Raw genomic sequence first — 19,806 nt, 5'->3', positions numbered from 1 at the left:
TACTGGAGGAGCCTGGACCACCGCGAGGTGGGCGGGGTGGACTGTGGGGAAGCCTACGGAAGGGGAGGGGCAGCGGGCCTGAAGGCTTCGTACTCAGTGGCCATGCTAGGGGTGCAGCAGAGAAGGGGACAAGTCACTCTAATAAATTAAGACAGGAAAAAAAAAATCCACAAATTTAAGTTCTAAACACACTGCACTTTTGTACCTTAAGGACACCTTCTGGCTCCAAAACCCAGCTGAGAGGCAGTCTCCTGGGTGTCAAGGTAGGAAGACCCCCTAAGAAGCCCCAGAGAGCGTGGGGGCTCAGTCCTCCTTGAAGCAGGCCTGTCCTAAGTTCCACCCCAGACCAGTCTGCTCTTGGGGAGGGCCCAGAGGAAAACACTCTCTCTTAGCTCACTGACCCCAGGAACATTCTGAAGAGAGAACCAGGACACCAGAGGGCAGCCAAATGCAGCTAAACCTAAGCAGGGCCGTGCAGGCCTAAAATTCAGCCCGCAGGCCCGCAAGTGGTCAACCAGTCAGGTTAGCAGGTGCAGAACAAACTGCGCAGCGCGCTACAGAAAGCATGGGGAGGCTCAGGGTGCACCCGGGAACAAGGAAATCAGAGACTAGTGCCTTTATGTCAGGCCTCCAGCAGGGTCCCCGCCAAGGCTCTGCCTACCCAAGGGGCAAGGGGCTTCCACGAACCCTGGACCCCCGGACTGCCCGACTCTCACCCAGAGGCGAGAGGTCACAGGCTAAAGTAGTCTGCAGCCAGGCGCCCATAGATGTCTGTGGTCCAGAGCACATGAGCACGGCCCGAGGCCAGCAGCAACTGGTGCAGCTCAGCCTCCACACGGGCAAACTTCTCTTCATTGATGGAGGCTTCCAGCAGGACAGAGGCAGGCGGTGGCCAGGGCAGGCCCTCATAGCAGTCCACAGGGAAAGGGTGCACCACTGTGCGCAGCTCAGCCTGTGCCACTGAGTCCCGCAGGAGTTCCTTGAGGCCTGCCATGGACAGTGGATTGCCGTAGAGGCCGAGGTAGCGGAGGCTGGTGCAGCGAGTCAGCACAGGGAGTGTGACCAGCAGCTGGGTATCAGCAAGCTGGCACTCAGTCAGCTCCAGGTGCAGCAGAGTGGCTGCTGCTGCCTGTAGCAGACCCTGGAAGGGCTCCAGCTGTCTGCCGGACAGGTCGTTGCCACTCAGGTCCAACTTCTTGAGGTGGACAGCATGAGGGCTCTGTGCCAGGAAACGCAGGTCTTCAGGCAGTAGGGCACAGAAGGCCAGCTCCAGGCTCTCCAGGGGGCTCTGCAGGGTGCTGCAGGGGAGCACAAGGGTTCACAAACAGACAGGGCCAGGGGAAGGTCTTGTGGAGGGGATGGGAGGAGCAGGGTAATAGCAGGCCCACTCACCTGAGTAGCTGGTCCAGCCGCCCCGAGAGGAGAGAGGAGCCCATGCTGAGCTCCCGCAGACAAGTGAAGCGACCCATCTGAGCCAGGAAGTAGCGGAAGTTGTCCTCACCATCCACGGAGGGCTGCCGTGAGTCCCCATGGACATAGTGCAGCCGCAGGCTGGCCAGGTGCTGGAAGCGGGCCACGTGCGGGATGATGACAGACAGGCCACGCAGGCCCAAGTTGTTGAAGCGCAGGTCCACACGGCGCAGGCAGCCAGCATCCAGAAGCTGTAGCAGGGCCACTGTATTGCGCATGGGCAAGTCCTCAGCCCGCAGGTCCCGGCAGCAGAGCCGCAGTGGGCTGCCTACGCTGCTGCGGAGCGCCTCCCTCAGGAACGCATAAGAGGCCCGGTTCACCCGCAGGTCCACACGCACCTCCACAGGAATGGGGGCCAGCCCTGGCTCTGCAGTCCTGCCCTGCTGCTGTGCGATGCACGTGCGGGCCACAGCTGCTGTGCAGTCCCACATGCTCATGGTGCCAGGGTCCTGCTCCACGCCGTCATCCAGAAGGCCCGTCATGTCCAGCACCCGCAGCACGTGCTTCCTGGGAGCAAGGGTGGGCTGAGACAGGAGACAAGGGAACACAGCCCACACCCACTACCCGCCACCCTGGGACAGAAGCAGCATGCTTGCTCTTGCATTGAGCTCTTAAACCAGACTGGAACCTCCTGTGGAGGATCCTTTTTGCACCCCCCCTCCCCAGGCCTGAGGGCCACTCCAGTGAGCCCATACCTGCAGAGGGGCTGAGTGCCAGCCTCAGTCTCTGGGGTGTGGAGCCGGGTGGTCAGCCCCAGGATCACGGCTTGCATGCTCTCAGTACTAGGCCGCTCCTGCAGCAGGGCCCGGCTGCAGTGGGCACACTCCTGCAGCAGCTGCTGGAAGCTGAGCAGTGGGAAGGGCCACATGTGCACCAGCTCCCGCAGCACGACAGTCTTCTTGTCCATAAAGGCCACTTTGAACAGCAAGGGGAAGAGCTCTCGTGGCAGCAGGGGCAGGGCCTGGCAGGCAGCTGACTGGCACTGGAGCATCTGCCGTGTGCTCAGGAACACAAGCGTGTGCATGGCGCTGGGCCAGGCAGGAGGCCACCTGCAGGGAAGGGTCCTTCAGTGGGGAGGACAGACGCGAGGCCACTGCCCCCTCCATGCACTGGTTATGGGAAAGCTCAGCATGGTGCCTAGCACACAGTGGAGAACCACAGCACCAAAGATCAAGTGCTAGGTGCCTTGCAGTAGGCTGAGTAGAGAGGAAAGGAGCTCAAGGCCACCCCCAGGCCCCACCCTCCAAAGCACGGGGGCATTTTTAGGGAAACAAAGGTATCAAGCAGTACATAAAACAGCATGGCACCAGAGATGACTGGCTCGCCTGGGTGTACTTCTGATGGCTGTTGCTCTGCAGGGCCCCCCATCTGAATCTCAGCCCTCTCAAATCACAAAGCTACTTATCAGAGCCTCCCTTCCTTAAAAGTAGACCAAAGCTCAGGCCCCTCCCCCCACAGCACTAGTGGGATGGGATACTCCCAGGGGCTAGAAGTTGCATCCAAGTGTCCTCTCTCATAGCCTCCTCAGAATCTCTAGCAGACTGCCCTTGGATTCTGTGCAGCACAGTAAACGGGAGCTAGAAGTACAGATGCAGCTTTATAAACACCCAAGCAGGTAGACAAGACCAGGACCCAGGGAACTCTAAGTCCAGAGGGCCTGAGGAACCCAGGCCCTCAACATGAGCTCCAGTTCTACTATTTCACTGGCAGACATGGAGAACCCTGGAGATTTACAGAAAGGAAAAATGCCTCCTCCACCGGGATCCTTGTCACCTGTCTAAACATCTGTCTCTTCCCTGGAGAACCACGTTGAGAGACCAAGTCTCAAATCCATGGGGTTCAAAGGCACCAGGCCAGGGGCCTTTGCTCAGATGCACAGAGGCAGCTGCCAAAGGAACATCCAAGCTGACAAGGAGCGCACAGAAGATGCCTGAGGGCACAAAGGTACCTGTGTGTCAGCTGTGCTGCTGACTTCACAGCAGCAACAGTTAGCCGACTTACTGTGCGCCAGGCACCTCATCCTCAAAACTGCCTCCGGGTCATCACCCTGAAAACAGATTAGAAAACTAAGACCTAGGCCGTGCCCGACCAAGGTCACAGCCTTGTGTGATGAACTGGGGGAAGGGTGGCAGCCTGGCCCCAGAGCCCCTGCTCTTGCGGACCTCACACACAAGTCCTTAGGGCACTGGTTCCTGAGAAGCCCCAGACGTCAACCCTCGGACTCGCTCTGCCTGTGGACAAATCTCGCGAGGACGACTCATACCTCGCTGTGACAGGACAGGCCAACAGAGCACCTGTCACGAGAGGCAACGAAAGCAGCCAGTGTGGTCACCGTGGGAGGAGTCTCGGTGTGGTGGCCGCCGCCCCCTCCAGCCGGCCCCAGCTCCAGCGTTTCCCTGAAAACGCCCCCGCCCGGCTTATCCAAGCCTCGAACCGCAGGAGGCCCTCAATCCGACGCCCTTCCACCTCCTGGGCGGGGTCTGCCCCTCGAAGCCGAGGCGTCGTCCCCTCGGGGCCAGAGGCCGCTCAGCCCCGCGCCAGGCTCCGGGTCCCACCCCGCAGCCGCACCGCCCAGTCTCCCGCCCTTGCTTCCCAGGTGGCGCCGCCCCGAGGGCCAGCACCCGCCTCGTGCGGCCAGGCAGAGCCAGGGGTCGCACACCGCCCCGCTCAGTCCCCGGCTGGATGCCAGCGCTCACCGGCCTCACAGCCACCACCACCGCTGCCGGCCCCGCCTCGCCGTCTGTCGTGCCCCGCCCAGCACCGCCGCGCGCCGCGATGACGTAAACGCCCCCCATTGGCTGCCGCGCTAGAGCCCTGCGGATTGGCTGCCCCGGCCGAGCGGCCGTACCACCGCACCGCCTCCGACCTCGCCGAGTGCCTCCATTGGCTGGCGGCCGGCGTCGCCCTCGTGGCGGGAGATTTGCAGGGCGCGGTGTGTGGGGCGGTCATGGAGCGGCTGCGGGACGTGCGGGAGAGGCTGCAGGCTTTGGAGCGCGCGTTTCGGCGGCAGCGCGGACGGCGGCCAGGCCAGGTGTGGGCTGTCTGTGGGCGGGGAGCTGAGGGTGCGGCCTCCTGCTGACGCACTCCCTTTACAGGAGGACGTAGACGCGGCGCCGGAGGAGACCCGCGGTGAGCGCGTGGGCGCGGGGCGGCCGGGCGGCCCCATCCGAGCCCTGACTCCAGGCTGCTGACCCCTAAACACCGACCCCCACTCCGATCCCGCCCTCAGCGCTCTACCGGGAGTACGGTGCCCTGAAGGAGACCCTGGGCCAGGCCGGCGGCGTCGGGCCTCGCGATTTGGAGCAGTCGCTTCCCGCAGCGGCCGAGGAGGTACCCAGGCTGGACATCTCATCCTCTCTATTAATTTCCTGTATGCCGGAGCCTAGAGGAGTCGCGCCCCACCCTCTGTAGGGCACAGAACTCGTGGGGAGGATAGACAAGGTGGTAGAAGGCCAGCCCCGTCCCCTCCCCCTCTCCCTCCAGGTCTCTGCGGGGCTGGAGACACCTCTGTCCCCTACACCAGCCTTTCCATGGCCTACATCCCTACTGTCTCGCCCTGCAGGTGCCGGCGCCCAGCTGCTGGGGGTCCCACTTGAATCGGGCTGCGACCCAGAGCCCCCGGCCTACATGGAAGCCGAGCTCTCAGGGGTCTGTGCAGGACTATGGGAAGAGGCTTAAGGCCAACCTAAAGTACAGTCTGCAGGTAAGGGGTAAGAGCCAGGCAGGCAGTGCATCAGGCTGAGTCCAGACGTGCTCTTGGCTAAGGAGCAGAATCACTAGACACCCATCCTTGTCGACTCCTCCACGTGGACTCGTGTTCACAGATGCACACACACAGCTGCATTCTTAACGAGGGCAGGACTCCTCAGGAGAGGCCAGAATCAGCCTCTTCTTTTATATCTCAGCCTTGTGCTTCTCGCTTCACTCAGCTGTTGTAGGTGAGGACTCCAGCAGGGTTGAGTCTGCAGCAGCCAGGGGACCTGAGTTCCTGCTTGCTTGTCTCTCCTTTCCAGGCCGGGCCAGCCCTGGGCCGGATACCCCGACTTGCCCAAAGATCCTCCAAGGTCCCTTCCCCAGGGCCTCCAGGCACAACGACTGCCCCCACCTCTCCAGAAGATGACGACGAGGTGCCCCCCCAGCCTCCCAAGCCCCAGCTGAGGCCAGGCCGGCTCCAGCAGCTGCGGGCATCCCTGAGCCTGCGACTGGGCTCCCTAGACCCTGGATGGCTACAGCGGTGCCACAGTGGAACCCCAGATTTTCTGGGGGTTTCCAAGGCCTGCCAGCCTGTCCTGGGTGCAGAGGAGTCACAGCCTCTGACTTCAGGTGTTCCATCTGTCCTCTACCCCATCACCGTCCCTGAGGTACCTGTACAAGGCCCAGAGGTTCCAGCCCTACAAGCAACTGGTGTCAGTGCGTTAAAACCCCATAGTGGTAACAGTCAAGGCAAGAAGCAGAGACGGAGTAGGGAGCTGGAGGGATGCCATGCACAGACCCAGCAGGACAAAGGCCAAGCGGAACCCCTGCCTGAGGGAGCTGGGGCTGCAGTGCATGCAAAAGACTCTCCAGAGGAGCCTGTGAGGGCACAGCCCCCCAGCAACCCCACAGCCCCCAGGTAGCACTGCTGTAACCCCCTGGCATGGCTGCCTCTGGCCAAACCGAGGTAAGGAGGGCTTCGGGCTCGGTCTATCTGTGTCTCTTCTAGGCCCACCGCGCGAGACAGGGGTAATTACGTGCGACTCAACATGAAGCAGAAACGCTATGTGCGGGGCCCAGCCCTGCGGGGCAGGCTTCTCCGCAAGCAGGTGAGAAGGTGCTGTCAGATGCTCCCCTTCTCCTCCAGCTTCTCGCCCTGTGACCCTCCTCTGTGTCCCTGCAGACTTGGAGGCAGAAGTGGCAGAAGAAAGGGGAGTGTCTTGGGGGTGTTCAGCCCAGAGCCACAGCCAAGGACTCTTATTTCCAGTGTGAGCAGCTCAGCCACTGGGCATCCCACTGCCCTCAGTCAGGTGAGGCCTCTGCCCTGGGTGGTGGCCTGGGTGAAAGCTGCTCTGAGGGGTTGGTGTGCTCTTTGGGAGGCAAATCCAGCTCAAGCAAAAGGCTCTACTAACTCGCTACTCCTGGTCCAGAACCTACCCTGGCTCCTCAGGAGGGTGACACACAGACCCTGCCCACGTTGGAGGAAGTATCCCAGAGCACTGGTGCTGCCGACTGCCGACTCTCTGGTGAGCAAAGGGATGGAGAAGAGTTTGTAGCCAGTGGCCTTGCTAGGATGACCCTGTCCAGCCTGGAGCTCCTATACTATCCTCTGTCTGCTCCCAGCAGGCAGAGAAGACACAGAGCCTGTGGGGCCTGAGCTGCTGGTGCCTCTGGGGGAGTCTGTGCCCGAGGTGCCCTGTCCCCCTCCTTCTGTGCCCCCACTCTACCCACCAGGGCCCTCGGGGCAGGTGGCAGGTGAGTAGACAACTACCAGCCCAGAGCCTTTACTGAGAGATGAGGGCAACCGGGGCCATGCTGACTGATACTATGCCGCAGACACACCGGCTGAGGTGTTCCAGGCCCTGGGGCAGCTGGGGCACCAGGCCTTCCGCCCTGGGCAGGAGTGTGTGGTCATGCGGATCCTGTCTGGTGAGTGTGGCTGGGGGAGGACGTAGGGGGACCAAGGCCCAGCCAGAGTGGCGCTAGTGACCCTTGCTTGGCCACACCCAGGCATGTCCACGCTGCTGGTGCTGCCCACAGGCGCTGGCAAGTCCTTGTGCTACCAGCTGCCCGCGCTGCTCTACTCCCGGCGCAGTCCCTGCCTCGCACTCGTCATCTCTCCCCTCATGTCACTCATGGACGACCAGGTGGGTGGACAGGGCCCCAGCACATGCTGAAGACAAGAACTGGCCCCCACTGGGACTGCTGCTTCTCGCCCCGCCCCCACCCTAGAGCTGCACAGAGGCGGTTTGTTCTCAGCTCTGTCCCTAGCCGCAGGCAACAAGGACATGGCTGGCCAGACCCAGGCCCACCCACAAGAGGAACAGCACTGGGAAGGGGGTACATCCCTACTGGGACCCATCTGTTCCCAGCACTCCTAAGTCAAGGCCCACAGGTGGCTCTGAACCCTTAGTTGCAGGACCCAGGGTCTGAGTTTTTTCTCCCCAGGGGGCCTGGGTGGAGCTGCAGTAGCTGTCATGTCAAACCATTTTAAGAGGCGTTTGGGAACGGGCCAGGGCTGGGGGCCTGCGACAGGCTGTGCTCCTGTATCTGCAGGTGTCAGGCCTGCCCCCAGGCCTGAAGGCAGCCTGCATCCACTCCGGGATGACCAGGAGGCAGCGGGACTCTGCACTGCAGAAGGTAAGGGAGCCTCACGGCATGGGGGGCAGAGGCAGCAGGTAGCTCCTAGGTGGCACTCCTGACCTTGCCGTCCTCAGGTTCGATCGGCCCAGGTCCAAGTACTGATGCTTTCACCAGAGGCGCTGGCTGGGGCTGGGGCCGGGGGCGCTGTCTTCCTCACTCAGCTCCCCCCAGTTGCCTTCGCTTGCATCGACGAGGCCCACTGCCTCTCTCAGTGGTCCCACAACTTCCGGCCCTGCTACCTGCGTGTCTGCAAGGTGAGCCTTGTCCAGGGGACGGGTGAGCAGGCCAGGGGAAGTGAGTTGGGCATCCTCACTACCTGCTTCCACACAGGTGTTGCGGGAACGCCTCGGTGTCAGCTGCTTCCTGGGTCTCACAGCCACAGCCACACGCAGCACCGCCCATGACGTGGCCCAGCACCTGGGTGTGCCCGAGGAGTCTGTCCTCAGGGGCCCAGTCACCATCCCAGCCAACCTGCATCTCTCTGTGTCCACAGACAGGGACCCAGACCAGGTAACTGCACACATGGGCCCGGCAGAGGCCCCTGCCCCCCGACTGCTCACACTGACCATTGTGTCCCCCCCAGGCTCTGGTGACACTGCTGCAGAGTGACCGTTTTCGTGCCCTGGGTTCTGTCATCATCTACTGCAACAGGCGAGAGGACACGGAGCGTGTTGCTGCACTGCTGCGCACCTGCCTGCGTGAGGCCTGGGCCCTGGGCCCCGGAGGTGAGGTGGGGGCAGGGCCGCCCCCCACAGACCTGCCCCAGGCAGACACCCCACCTGACCATCTGTGCATCTTCCCTGCAGGCCAAGCCCTGGAGGCTGTGGCCGAAGCCTACCACGCCGGCATGTGCAGCCGGGAACGGCGGCGGGTGCAGCGGGCCTTCATGGAGGGCCGGCTGTGGGTGGTGGTGGCCACAGTGGCGTTCGGGATGGGGCTGGACCGGCCGGACGTGCGGGCCGTGCTGCATCTGGGGCTGCCCCCAAGCTTTGAGAACTATGTGCAGGCTGTGGGCCGGGCCGGGCGTGACGGGCAGCCTGCACACTGCCACCTCTTCCTGCAGCCCCAGGTGGGTACCCAGCCGGCTGGAGACCCCTGAGCCTGCCTCGTGCACAGCCCCACGTTCACGGCTGCTCTGCTGCAGGGCGAGGATCTCTGGGAGCTGCGTAGACACGTGCACGCCAACGCTGTCGACTTCCTCGCCGTGAAGAAGCTCGTGCAGTGCGTGTTTCCTCCCTGCGCCTGCACCCAGAGTCCCCCAGAGCAGGAGGGTGGTGAGAGCCAGGACAGCCACTCGGCTAGAGCTCCTGTGGCCACATGCCCCCAGGATGCTGACCAACCCAGTCTCAAGCACAGAGCCCAGTGTCTGGGCCATGAGCGGGCGCTCCCAGTGCAGCCAATGGTGCAGGCCCTGGATATGCCCGAAGAGGGTGAGAAACGGGGATGTGCGGCGGGGGGCATCCCTATATCCCCATGTCCCCTGAGCCCTGCTCTGCCCCCAGCCATCGAGACCCTGCTCTGCTACCTAGAGCTGCACCCACAGCGCTGGCTGAAGCTTCTGGCACCCACGTATGCCCGCTGCCACCTGCGCTGCCCCGGGGGCCCCACCCAACTCCAGGCCCTGGCCCGCAGGTGAGCACACATCCCACCCAACTCGGGCTGGGAACAGGGACAGAGAACCAGGGCTGTCCGTCACACTTGGCCTCTCCCTGGCATAGGTGTCCTCCCCTGGCTGTGTGCTTGGCCCAGCAGCCCCCCGATAACACAGGTGGGGAGAGCAGTTCTGTGGAGTTTGACGTGGTCGAGCTGGTGGACTCAATGGGCTGGGAACTGGCCCCCGTGCGGCGGGCTCTTAACCAGCTGCGCTGGGACCCAGAGCGCAGGACAGGTGTGCCCGCCCCCAGCCCTGCTTGCCAGGTGCTTGCCCTTCTGCCTGCCCATTTCTGATACCCTTTCTGGCAGGTGTGCCTCAGGGCACGGGGGTGCTGGTGGAGTTCAGGGAGCTAGCCTTCCACCTGCACAGCCCCGGGGACCTGACAGCCCAGAAGAAGGATGAGATCTGTGACTTCCTATACAGCCGTGTGCAGGCTCGAGAGCGAGATGCCCTGGCCAGTCTGCGCCGCACCTTCTGGGCTTTTCACAGGTGCTGGAGAGGGTGGGCAGGGCTTGGGCAGCCCCACCCTCCCTGGGGGGCAGCTCTGACAGGCTCATCCCACCATAGCGTAGCCTTCCCCAGCTGTGGGCCGTGCCTGGAACAGCCCAACGAGGACCGCAGCAGTCAGCTCAAGGCCCTGCTCAGCCGCTACTTCGAGGACGAGGGCCCAGGGGACAGGGAGGAGGAGCAGGGTCCAGAGCCAGGACAGGCCCAGGTGAGTGCCGGGGACTCCTGGGAGGGGGGGGGTCACAGAGAGGACACAGGACTGCAGTGAGGTGAGGCAGCAAGGCACCTGTGCACCCGCCGCCTGCCCCGCGCTGAGCCATGTGAGACCGGGTGTCTCGGGAGCGCAGATTGGCCTGACATGTCCCCCACCAGCAGCTCCAGGACTGGGAGGAGCAGATCCGCCGGGACATCCGCCACCTCCTGTCCTCCTGGCCAGAGCAGCAGTTCTCGGGCAGGGCTGTGGCCCGGGTCTTCCACGGCATCGGTGAGGGTCTGGGAGGCATAGCCCTGAGAAAGGCAGGGGCTGGGGGCTGGACTGGGCCAAGAGCCCTCAGAGTCGGGTTTCTCGTTCAACTGCAGGGAGCCCCCGCTATCCGGCCCAGGTTTATGGGCGGGACCGGCGCTTCTGGAGAAAGTACCTACACCTGAGCTTCCATGCCCTGATGCACCTGGCCACAGAGGAGGTCCTGCTGTGGGGCCACTGACTGCTCTGTGCAGAAGGCCCTGTTCTCCCACATCACAGACAACATGGCCTGAGCAGGGGCTGCACAGCCAGTATGGAAGGTGTCACATATGCAGTTCATCAAGGCAAAGATGGGGTATCAGTGACCAACCACCCTGGGCAAAACCCACCGCCAGGAGCGTGGGGGCAAAAGGGGTACAGAATAAAAGATGCTCAAGTTGCTCTTAGGGACCCTCCTTCCGGTGGGGACAACCCCACAGTCTGAGAACCTTGCATGTCACTTGTCCCAGACACAGGCCACATGCACACTCCACTTTATTGACAAGTCTGGCCACCCAGCTCAGGCCAGGGTGCTGGGTGCCAGGCCCAAGTACAGGATGGGTGTGGCTGAGACAACAAGGAAGAAGCAGAAGCAGAGGTGTGGCCCCAGGCTGTCAGCCAGGGCTCCAGCCAGTGAGCCCACCAGCAGCTTCCCCAGCAGCTCCAGCGTGGCCAGGAGACTGTAGTGTGTGGCCTGGGAATGGGTGGAGAGCGTCAGGACCTGCTTGTACTCCCGCCCTGCAGCCCCCTGGTGTCCCAGCCGTGTCCCCTCACCTGCAGGGCACTGGGTGCCAGCTGACTGCAGTGCATCATCAGGGTGAAGGTGGTGGTTGTGACCAAACCCCCCAAGAAGTGCTGCAGACACAGGCTCAGCAAGGCTGCCCCTGGGGGAGCTGAGGTCAGCGGGGCCCAGGACTCCAGGCTCCTCCCCACTACGGCCAACCCCTCACCTCTTAATACTGTGCAGGTGCCCAGCTGGGCCGCAGGAGCATCCAGGGGAAAGATCAGGGCAGTCTGGCAGGCCAGGCCTCCGAGACAGAACCAAAGCACTGATCTCAGCAGGGGCAGTGGCTGCCTGGGGAGGAGATAGGGAAGGACAGGGGTGCAGGGAAGGCCCAGAGGGGACTAGGTGTGTGATGGGTGGAGGAGGGCTCACCAGTGCTTGGCCAGTAGGACCCCGCCCAGGGATGAGCCAGCAACGGAGCAGACCACAGCACCCACACCGTTCCACAGCCCCAGCTCAGAGGTGGAAATGCCGCAGTCCAGCAGGAGGAGGGGGAACAGGCTGCCGGCACCCTGCTCACCTGCAGGGAGAAAACCAGGAGCAGCCCACCTCCCTCCTCATCCTAGGGCCTCAGCAGTCACCCTCCCCCAGCCCTGCCTCTGTCCTGGGTCAGAGATGCCAGGATGTTTGGCGATGGGCATCAGCTGAGCTCAGGGTGAACCAAGAGGGTCTGGCTGGGGCTCAGGACAGCCATGGAGCTGGGCCTGCAGAGGGGACAAGGATCAAGGCCCAGCTGCAGAGCCAGGATGGGCTCCAGCCTGCAGACCATTCCCCAGGAGTAGAGAAGGCAGCCCCACAAGCAAGCTCTAGGGCTCTTGGGGACTCGCCTGGAGCGCCCGCCCCTGCTGTTGCCTGACTCAAGCCCTAACTCACCCAGCTTGTAGGTGAGCACAAAGCCCACCGTCCACAGGGTCCCAGGCACAGCCAGCAAGTCCTGCCAAAGGTGCAGGACATGTCGGGGCGGCTCTGAGTGCTGAGGTGGGGGTAACTGTTGTAGGGCTGGCGCAACCCAGGCCAAGGCAGCAACCAGCCAGTACGTGGCAGCCAGGAGCTGAAAGAGCAGGGCCCAGGAGATGGGGGGTACAAGGGCCAGCACCGCCCCCAGCTTGTAAGCCACCACCTGCACCGTGTTGCCAGGCCCCAGCTCAGAGGGCTCCAGAAGTTGCATAGCCAGTGTGTCCAGGGCCACATCCTGCACAGCTGCAGCGAGGTTCAGCAGCAAAAGCAGCCCTGCCACAGTGGAGGGCAGCCCGGCCTGGCCAGCTTCGGCAGGAGGTAGGGCTGCCAGCAGCCCACACGCCAGGCCCAGAGCAGCTGTGCTGAGCGTCAGCCAGGTTCTCAGGGAGCCCCACGTGTCCACCAGGGGGGCCCACACGAGCTTGAACAACCACGGCGCGTACAACACCTTGGCCAGTCCCACGCGTGTCAGGGAGAGGCCACGCGCCCGCAGAAGCACGGGCAGCAGGCCAGACTGCAGCCCGTAGGGCAGGCCCTGCACCAGGTAGAGGCCGGCCAGCGGCAGCAGCTTCCCATGCATGGCAGGGAGAGCGGGGCTCTAGGGCCGCGCCGGGAGTAGGGGCGCGCACCCGGACTCTGGAGGCTGGGGCTGGGTCCAAGGCCGGCCTGGGCGGGATCAGAGGCCCCACTCAGAGCTGGGACAGAGCGGTTCCAAATGGGGTCCGGTCGGGTCAGGGGTCATACGGCGGCATGGCTTTGGGGCGGGGCCGAGTTGGACAGCCTGGCGTCCTCACTGGCACCCTCGGGTCCTCGCGGCGTCAGTACTTCCAAAGAGCTGCCGGCCTCTCCGCGGCGGTACTCTGAGCGCCGCTCGGGCCCAGGCCGCGAAACCGGGAAACGCGGCGGCCATAGAGTGCGCGAGCGGGCCAGAGCGCCGGCCGCCCGCGGGCGCCCCCGGTGGCCGACCTGGGCGCGGGAGGTGAGTCGCGGGGTTGGCCGAGGTTGGCTGCGGTGCCTGGGTCTCCCAGGATCGAACGTCGGAAGCGGCTGAAACCGCGGCCCACACAAGTCCCTCCCAGGGTTATCGGATCCCGTCTCCAGACCCTCTGGACCCAGACCTTAACTCTCCGGAAGCGCTTCGGTGTCTCACCTGGAGCCTGGTTGCTGCAGCGTCCGTTGGGTCGCTCCAGCCGCCCCCACGGAGGAGCTGTGGCCTCCTTCCCCACCCCCACCCCTCCCCCGTCTCTTACTGCGCCCTCCTGCTTCTGGACCCCTCACCCCGCTCTGCTTGTGGTCTCAGCGCCCTCTCCAGGCCAGTGGCCGCAGAGGGCCGTGGAAGGCAGGAGATTTGTAGGAAATGTCCGAGCCAGGTTCCGCCCGAGGATGCTCCTGGCAGCTGCCGGAAAGCCCCTCTAGTGTCCAATGACAAGGCCTGGAGAGCCTAGCCGGGCTGGCGCAAGCCTGACTCCAGCTGGCCTTGCTGACGGAGGGGCCCATCCGAAGGGGAAACCAGAGCCGAACATGGGGTCTCACGCCACATCTCCTGACCAGAGCTGTGCGGTGCGGGCAGCAGTGAAACACGGACGTGGCTAAGAGCTGGATCCAGAGCAGAGCTGGAACCTCGTCCAGCACTGTCTCTAAGCCCTCGGGTCCATGGAGTCAGCCCAACCCCTAGACCAACTCACAGGCACTTGAACCAACATACTCCCTCAGCTGCTGAGGCCACTCTGGCTGGGCTGGGTTTCCTGTCATTTCTACACATTCAGGGGACCCAGGTTTCTCATCTATAAACCGGGGACTACAGTGCTCACCAGAGGACCGCTTGTGCAGTGACAAGTGTCTGGCACATGCACCTAGGTGCTCATCCTCCAGTGGCAAGGACACAGGGCGGCCCACCTGCCCCGAGCCTGAGTCGTCCAGCCTAGCTCTGCCCAGGGCACCTTTTCCTCAGCGTCTTACCTACTCTCTCCCTGGAGCCGGCCGCAGGGCGCTCCAGCTCAGAAGGGGGCCTGCCCTCTCACTGTTTCCCAGCTGGAAGGCTGCGTTTGCACAAGGGTGTCACACACACTCACCACACACTCCACACAACAGGGCAAAGCGAGCCCTATTGGTTCCTCCTCCCTCCCTGCTCTTGGCATGGCTGCTCCTCCAGCAGTCGGAAGAGGCCCCCTGAGGAGAACCAGGACTCCCGCTACTCACTCCATCCAGTCAGCTCCATCCTACAGCTTAACATGTTCTCTGTGCTGCCAGGTAAGAAGCGGACAGTATGGGAAGGGTGGTGGCCAGGTCAGGGGACACACCTTTCTCTGTCTTTCTCAGAAATGGCTACACCCTGGGACCCTGCACCTGTGTTTCGTCCAGCCCCATCCTCACCCCTAACACCGCCAGGTTCCCCCTGAGGAGATGCAGGGAGTCTACTGCCTTTCTTCATACCGCTTAACCTCCTAATTCTTTCTCTTTTTTGGTAAATTTAAGCTGGCTTGATTTTATTATTTTATTTTTTAGATAATGGAGGTACTGGGGATTGAACCCAGAGCCTCGTGAATGCTAGGCATGCGCTTTACCACCTGAGCTATACCCTCCCCCAACTTGACCTCCTAATTCTTACATAAATGTTTGCCAGTATCTGGCCCAAGACCTGTGACCAGGGTGGAGACCCAGCCAGTGGGAGGTGTGGTGTCTGTAGAAGGTCACCTCCTGTGGAAGCCCTCCTTGACCACTCCTTCTGGGTCCCCCAGAACTGCACAGAAAAGCAGACAGGAGTGGACAAAGGTGGGGGAGGGGTATACAGGAGTGCACACAGCCTCCAAGAAGTCAGGCTGTCTGGTAGCTTTATTAGGGGCGTGCAGAGGGGCAGGGGCCCAGCCCCACAGGCAGCAGGAGCAAATCCAGAGGACTCCAGAGACCCCTCAGAATCCTGAGCACTGTCAGTCCAGGGTCGTCCCTGCCGGCCCAGCCTGGCCCCCAGCGGCATCCTCAGGAGAACTCATGGGTGAACCTGGCGTGGAACTGCTTCAGCTTCTCCAGCAGGGGCCGCAGCTTCTCCATGGGGGGCAGAATGGTCATCCTGAAAGGGAGGAGAAGGTAAGCGAATGGGGTGGGGGTCGCAGAGAAGGGCAGCACAGGCCGGGCCTCACCGGAAGTGGTAGGTGCCTTCCCTCTGCCCGAAGCCGCTCCCAGGCACCACGCAGATGCCAGTCTCCTCCAGAAGGCGCTGGCAGAAGAACATGTCAGGAGCCAGGCCGAGCTCCTGGGGGCGAGCAGGCAGTCAGGCCGGGGAGTCCCAGGCTCCGCCCTCCCCGCGGGCCCCGCTCCGGCCCACCCTGCCTGGCCACTGGGCTACAGACCTGAGCACGCCTCACCGCGCGGGGGGGCAGCTGCACGCGCGGGAAGGAGTACATGGCGCCCTGCACCGGGTTGCAGCGGATGCCGGGAGCCTGATTGAAGACCTGCTCCGTGAGCTTGGCCTTGGCTGCCAGCTCAGCCAGCACCGCTCGCCTCTCCTGCGGCCATGGAGGGAGGGCAGATCAGGCCGAGCTGGGGGTACGACGCCCCCAGCCCTTGTCTGTCCCCAACTCCGTTGCCTCGACCCCCTCGGCTGCTCTCACTCACAGCCTGGAACTGCGTGAAGGAGGGGTCAGAAGGCGCGGGCGGGCTGACAACCATGTCGAGCAGGACCTGGCCGGGCATGGTCGGGCACAGCCGCACGCTTCTCAGTTTCAGCAGCTGCTGCTTCACCATGGCGTCCATGTTCACCACCTCCACGTAGCCGCCACGGAAGCCGCACCTGTGAAGGGACGGCGGGCGTCGAGGCTGGGCCGGCGGGGAGGTGAGCCCGGCCTCAGCCGGGGTTCACGAGCCCCTGCCCTCCCAGCCCCCACGCACTCGCCCATGTAGCCCTTGGAGATCGAGTGGAAGGAGGCGAGCTCCTGCTGCGCCGCGTATGGCGGCCCCATCTCCATGAGCACCTTCTTGAACGAGTGGAACTGCGAGCCCTCGGCGTACACGTTGTCCTGGTACACCTGGACAGGTGGACAAGAGTCACGGGGTGCCCGCTGTGCTCTCCTCCCTGTGCCCACGGGTGCCCCTGCCAGCACCTCATCAGCCAACAGGAACAGCCTCTCCTCGAAGGCAAAGCGGATCATGTCCTCGATGCACTCGCGGGTCTGCACATGCCCTGGGGTGTGGGGAGCGCGACAAGTCCGGGGTCAGCTGGGGGTGGGTGGGGCTGTGCGGGGCAGGCCGACCCAGGGGCAGCAGGGCAGGGACGCGCGTTCAGGCCCTGGCAGTGGGCGGGGGACGGGCGCACCTGTGGGATTGCCGGGGTTGATGACACAGAGCGCGCGGGGGCGGCAGTGGTCACGCGCCTGGCGCAGCGCTCGCCGCAGCTCGGCCACATCGACCGCCCAGGCGCGCTCCTCGTCCAGGTAGTAGTCCACCTGCACGGCGTTGAGCTCGGCCAGTGCGGCGGAGTAGAGTGGATACTGAGGGATGGGGATGAGCACACCCGTGCGCGTGCGACCCTCACCGGTCACCAGCAACTCCAGCACCGTCTGCGTGCGGGATGGGGAGGCGGAGTTGGCCTGGCCAAGGGCCGTACCCATCCCCCGCCCTGTGCCAGGATGAGCTGGACCCGCCCAGCTGCGCACAAGGAGCTATGGTGGCTTCCTGCGCTGGCCCCGGCCTACCATGATGGCGTCGGTGGCTCCCGTGGACAGGAAGATGTTATTGGGGTCGGCGGGAATGCCTCCGTCGCGCCGCTCAATGTACTGCGCCACATCCTCACGGATCAGCTGGATGCCTGAGCTGATGCTGTAGGCCCCTGGGCCAGGGCAGGACAGGGGGTGGGGGCATTTAAAGTGAGGTCCCCTTGCAGTCCTCCCAGAAAGATCCACCCCTCTCCTGGGAAAGCCTCTCCAGCTCCTGCTCCTCCCAGGGACTTGGACAGGTTCTGGCACTCACCCAGGCTGTGGCCCCCGCAGGCCTGTAAGATGCGCTCTGCCCTTCTCTTGGCATCCTCGGGGAAGTCTGGGCTGTTCAGGAGATCAGGGTGGATGCAGAGGGCCAGGACCTGGGAGGAGCGAGTGCTGAGGCTGGGGGCACACAGGCTGACCGGGGAGGGACGCTGGGGCGGTGCTGAGCCTCACCTGGCGCAGGAAGGTGATAGGCTTCTGCCCCATGGCCTGTGCATCCCCGACATTGGCCCGGATGACCTCAGTGAAGGGCTTCTTTACACCCTGGGAGGAACGGGGCATGGGCAGCGAGAAGGGACCTTGATAGTCCCACAGGCCCTTGTCCCATGGGGCACTGGGGATGGGCTGCCTCAGCTGCACAGGTGTATCCTGAAAGCAGCGGTGGGGTCCAGGGCCTTACCTGGCGCAGCTCCGCCTCCAGCTCCAGCGCACGCAGGACGATGGGGCCTCGCACGGCGTACTCCACCCTCCGGACACACGGGTTCACGGTGTCCAGCGTCAGCACCTTCTCCCTCAGTACGTTCATTGCAGCCTGGCTGTGGTCACCTGCTCCTGAGGCCATGACACAGCTCAGACCAGGCAGGGAGGAGGCTCAGGAGGCAGCAAGATCCAGAAATGGGAATAAGAGAAGCCAGGTCCAGGCTGGCAGACCAGGGCTGGGAAACGGGGAGCCTGGGAAGCGGGGGGGGCTTAAGGCAAGAGAGCACCCTCTGCACTGCAGCCTCCTGACCCTACTGAAAGGGACAGAGAAGGCTGCAGAAGGTTATGGGGCTACCAGGCCCCGCCTCACTTGTCTGGGCACAGTTCTGCCCCAGGGAGCCACAGGGAGTGGGTGAGAAGGCAGGCGGGGCTTGGGGTGAGGCCCAGTGCCCGCCCAGTGTCCCCATGACAGGGGAGCAGGAGACCCACATAGGGGGTAGGGACAGACGGAAGGTTCAAGCTCTGAGGGCCTGGGCCTGGGGGAGGGGAGGGGAGGGGACCGGAGCTGAGCACCCTGAGGGGATGGCAGAGCTGGGTAGGGCTGAACCTTGAGGGGAGAAGGAAGCCTGGGGCCCCTGGAGATTTACCCTAGGAGGGCTCAACCTAGGCCCAGCCCTCTCGGACCCCCCATCTTTGCTGAGGCTGGCCGGCCTGTCTCCCAGGTAACTGAGCCAGGCCACAGGAATCCTGGGGCTGTCGGGGGAGGGGAGTGAGGTGGTCAGACTTGTGGGGTTCCATCTGCCCTCTTGTGCTGAGGACTGTGGCTCAGAGGCCATAAGAGCCCTGTGGTTAGACCTTGGTCCCCCATCAGGGCTGCAAGGCTGGAATCTCTGGGGCAGGGTGTTGGGGGAGGGGACAGGGGAACTCCGGGCTTTCCCAGGGCCCTTGGACACCTCAGCTGCTCTGGGACGCTGCTGTCCTGCCCTTTCTCCAAACCTGCACCAGCCTGGGGCTGCCCTTGGGGCCACACCGCAGGCAGGGTGACCTAAGCTCCCCTTCCCTGTTGCTCCTGATTGGTGGAGAGAGGGACGTGAGCCGTGATAAGCCCTCAGGCCCCACCTCCACAGGCCCTGCAGGGAGCTGATAGGCCGTGCCTAGGGTGGCCGCCCCAGCGCCGGTATCTGACCGTGCTGAGGGTCAGGGAGCCGGCCCTCAGCTGAGCTGGGCTGTGGGCATCTGGTCAGGCCTGAGGGGAGCCTTGGCTGCAGCTCCTACTCCCACTGGTTGGAGAGGAACCACAGAGCCCCAGGTGGCTGGCCTCTCACCTTGCGCCTCTGGCTCCGCCGCCACCTCTGCCACCTCTGCCTCCCAGAGCGCAGGCCTGCCCTGCTGGCCCCCAGGCCGGAGCACAGGTTAATATGGGCCCAGCCCCAGGCGGAGCCAGCCCTCACCCGCCCCCTGGCAGCAGGGTCCAAGTGGCAGCTGTGGTGACAAGTGAACCTTGGGCAGCTGCACCACAACACATTCTAAATTTAACCGGCAACCTACCCCGGACTCTCCCCTAGCCCTGCTGAGAACACCCCTCCAGCCACTGATGCTCAGGGAAGGGCAGGCCTGTGGACACTGGGCAGACCAGGTCAGCGTCCAGCAGAGGAGAAGGTGATCTAAGTCCATGCCACCCAGCACTGGTGGCCATGCCAAGCAGCCTGCCATGGGCATGAGCTGGCAGGGCCCCCATCTCTCCCAAGTGAGGCCCCTAAGGGGCCCCATGATCCTGACACATTGTTCCTGGTCAGCTCAGAAGCCGAGAGGCCAGCTGTTGGCCCTCTTGGCTGGCCCAGGCGGAAGCTGGCAGCCAGGCCCTGGGATCAGGGCTGCGTGCCAGGAATGGGGGACCCACCCAGCCAGGGAGGTTTCTGATGCAAGCCATCTACCACTCTGCCCCTCTGGGCCAAGAGTCTCATGTAAAATACCCTCTCCCTTTCCGAGCCAGGATCCCTGCCACTCCAGTGTGGATGCCCCCAGCCCAAGCCCCCAAGGACTGTCTTTCCAAAGCAACCTGTTCCCCTCAAGAAAGCAAAGAGTTACACAGGATCCTCCAGGAGGCTGGGGAGGCAGGGTGCAGTGAAGGCCAGGCTTCTTGCCCAGGGGCCATGGGCCTCACGCCCACGCAGGGCTGGCGATACAGGTGAGCCCCAGCAAG

At 63.7% G+C, this 19,806-nt stretch overlaps 4 protein-coding genes across 16 annotated transcripts; 1 reads left to right on the top strand and 3 right to left on the bottom strand.

The window, feature by feature from the left end:
* Window positions 1-601: 601 nt before the first annotated feature.
* On the bottom strand, window positions 602-4,261 carry LRRC14 (leucine rich repeat containing 14). 8 transcript variants are annotated; one of them, XM_010961195.3, is made up of 5 exons: window positions 4,167-4,238; window positions 3,244-3,400; window positions 2,166-2,519; window positions 1,393-1,977; window positions 602-1,298 (listed from the first exon to the last, which is right to left on the bottom strand). In XM_010961195.3, the coding sequence occupies exons 3-5, from the start codon at window positions 2,492-2,494 to the stop codon at window positions 731-733; spliced, it is 1,482 nt and encodes a 493-aa protein (XP_010959497.1). In that variant the 5' UTR covers window positions 2,495-2,519; window positions 3,244-3,400; window positions 4,167-4,238; the 3' UTR covers window positions 602-730. The 8 variants fall into 8 exon arrangements, with proteins under 8 accessions (XP_010959497.1, XP_010959493.1, XP_010959496.1 ...); XM_010961191.3 differs by lacking the exon at window positions 3,244-3,400 and adding an exon at window positions 3,419-3,517 and having other exon boundaries at window positions 4,167-4,224; XM_010961194.3 differs by lacking the exon at window positions 3,244-3,400 and adding an exon at window positions 3,472-3,517 and having other exon boundaries at window positions 4,167-4,219.
* Window positions 4,262-4,348: 87 nt separating this feature from the next.
* Window positions 4,349-10,942, top strand: RECQL4 (RecQ like helicase 4). 2 transcript variants are annotated; one of them, XM_074352744.1, is made up of 23 exons: window positions 4,351-4,501; window positions 4,566-4,599; window positions 4,700-4,800; window positions 5,033-5,173; window positions 5,484-6,082; window positions 6,173-6,272; window positions 6,347-6,473; window positions 6,594-6,689; window positions 6,787-6,918; window positions 7,000-7,092; window positions 7,174-7,310; window positions 7,720-7,803; window positions 7,881-8,060; window positions 8,137-8,316; window positions 8,390-8,531; window positions 8,613-8,875; window positions 8,951-9,236; window positions 9,309-9,438; window positions 9,525-9,694; window positions 9,769-9,949; window positions 10,028-10,175; window positions 10,343-10,451; window positions 10,547-10,871. In XM_074352744.1, the coding sequence occupies exons 1-23, from the start codon at window positions 4,418-4,420 to the stop codon at window positions 10,669-10,671; spliced, it is 3,642 nt and encodes a 1,213-aa protein (XP_074208845.1). In that variant the 5' UTR covers window positions 4,351-4,417; the 3' UTR covers window positions 10,672-10,871. The 2 variants fall into 2 exon arrangements, with proteins under 2 accessions (XP_074208844.1, XP_074208845.1); XM_074352743.1 differs by having other exon boundaries at window positions 4,349-4,501; window positions 8,951-9,438; window positions 9,525-9,723; ... (1 more) ...; window positions 10,340-10,451; window positions 10,547-10,942.
* A 5-nt stretch (window positions 10,943-10,947) lies between these two features.
* Window positions 10,948-13,319, bottom strand: MFSD3 (major facilitator superfamily domain containing 3). Of its 3 annotated transcripts, none has more exons than XM_074352878.1 (5): window positions 12,127-13,316; window positions 11,626-11,773; window positions 11,420-11,544; window positions 11,244-11,353; window positions 10,948-11,163 (listed from the first exon to the last, which is right to left on the bottom strand). In XM_074352878.1, exons 1-5 carry the CDS (start codon window positions 12,788-12,790, stop codon window positions 10,990-10,992), a joined length of 1,221 nt encoding a protein of 406 aa, XP_074208979.1. In that variant the 5' UTR covers window positions 12,791-13,316; the 3' UTR covers window positions 10,948-10,989. The 3 variants fall into 3 exon arrangements, with proteins under 3 accessions (XP_074208979.1, XP_074208980.1, XP_074208978.1); XM_074352879.1 differs by having other exon boundaries at window positions 11,420-11,497; window positions 12,127-13,315; XM_074352877.1 differs by having other exon boundaries at window positions 11,244-11,544; window positions 12,127-13,319.
* Window positions 13,320-15,024: 1,705 nt separating this feature from the next.
* Window positions 15,025-19,768, bottom strand: GPT (glutamic--pyruvic transaminase). Of its 3 annotated transcripts, XM_074352867.1 has the most exons (12): window positions 18,929-19,768; window positions 17,584-17,735; window positions 17,358-17,447; window positions 17,173-17,281; window positions 16,899-17,032; window positions 16,520-16,763; window positions 16,308-16,387; window positions 16,096-16,232; window positions 15,823-15,997; window positions 15,558-15,713; window positions 15,348-15,460; window positions 15,025-15,277 (listed from the first exon to the last, which is right to left on the bottom strand). In XM_074352867.1, the coding sequence occupies exons 2-12, from the start codon at window positions 17,707-17,709 to the stop codon at window positions 15,187-15,189; spliced, it is 1,455 nt and encodes a 484-aa protein (XP_074208968.1). In that variant the 5' UTR covers window positions 17,710-17,735; window positions 18,929-19,768; the 3' UTR covers window positions 15,025-15,186. The 3 variants fall into 3 exon arrangements, with proteins under 3 accessions (XP_074208968.1, XP_074208966.1, XP_074208969.1); XM_074352865.1 differs by having other exon boundaries at window positions 17,584-19,768; XM_074352868.1 differs by lacking the exon at window positions 15,348-15,460 and having other exon boundaries at window positions 17,584-19,768.
* Window positions 19,769-19,806: the final 38 nt, after the last annotated feature.

This window comes from Camelus bactrianus, chromosome 25, assembly GCF_048773025.1.
Source record: "Camelus bactrianus isolate YW-2024 breed Bactrian camel chromosome 25, ASM4877302v1, whole genome shotgun sequence".
Lineage (NCBI taxonomy): Eukaryota > Metazoa > Chordata > Mammalia > Artiodactyla > Camelidae > Camelus > Camelus bactrianus.
The sequence above is the reverse complement of the archived record's forward strand: the minus strand, read 5'-3'. Positions and strand labels throughout refer to the sequence as shown.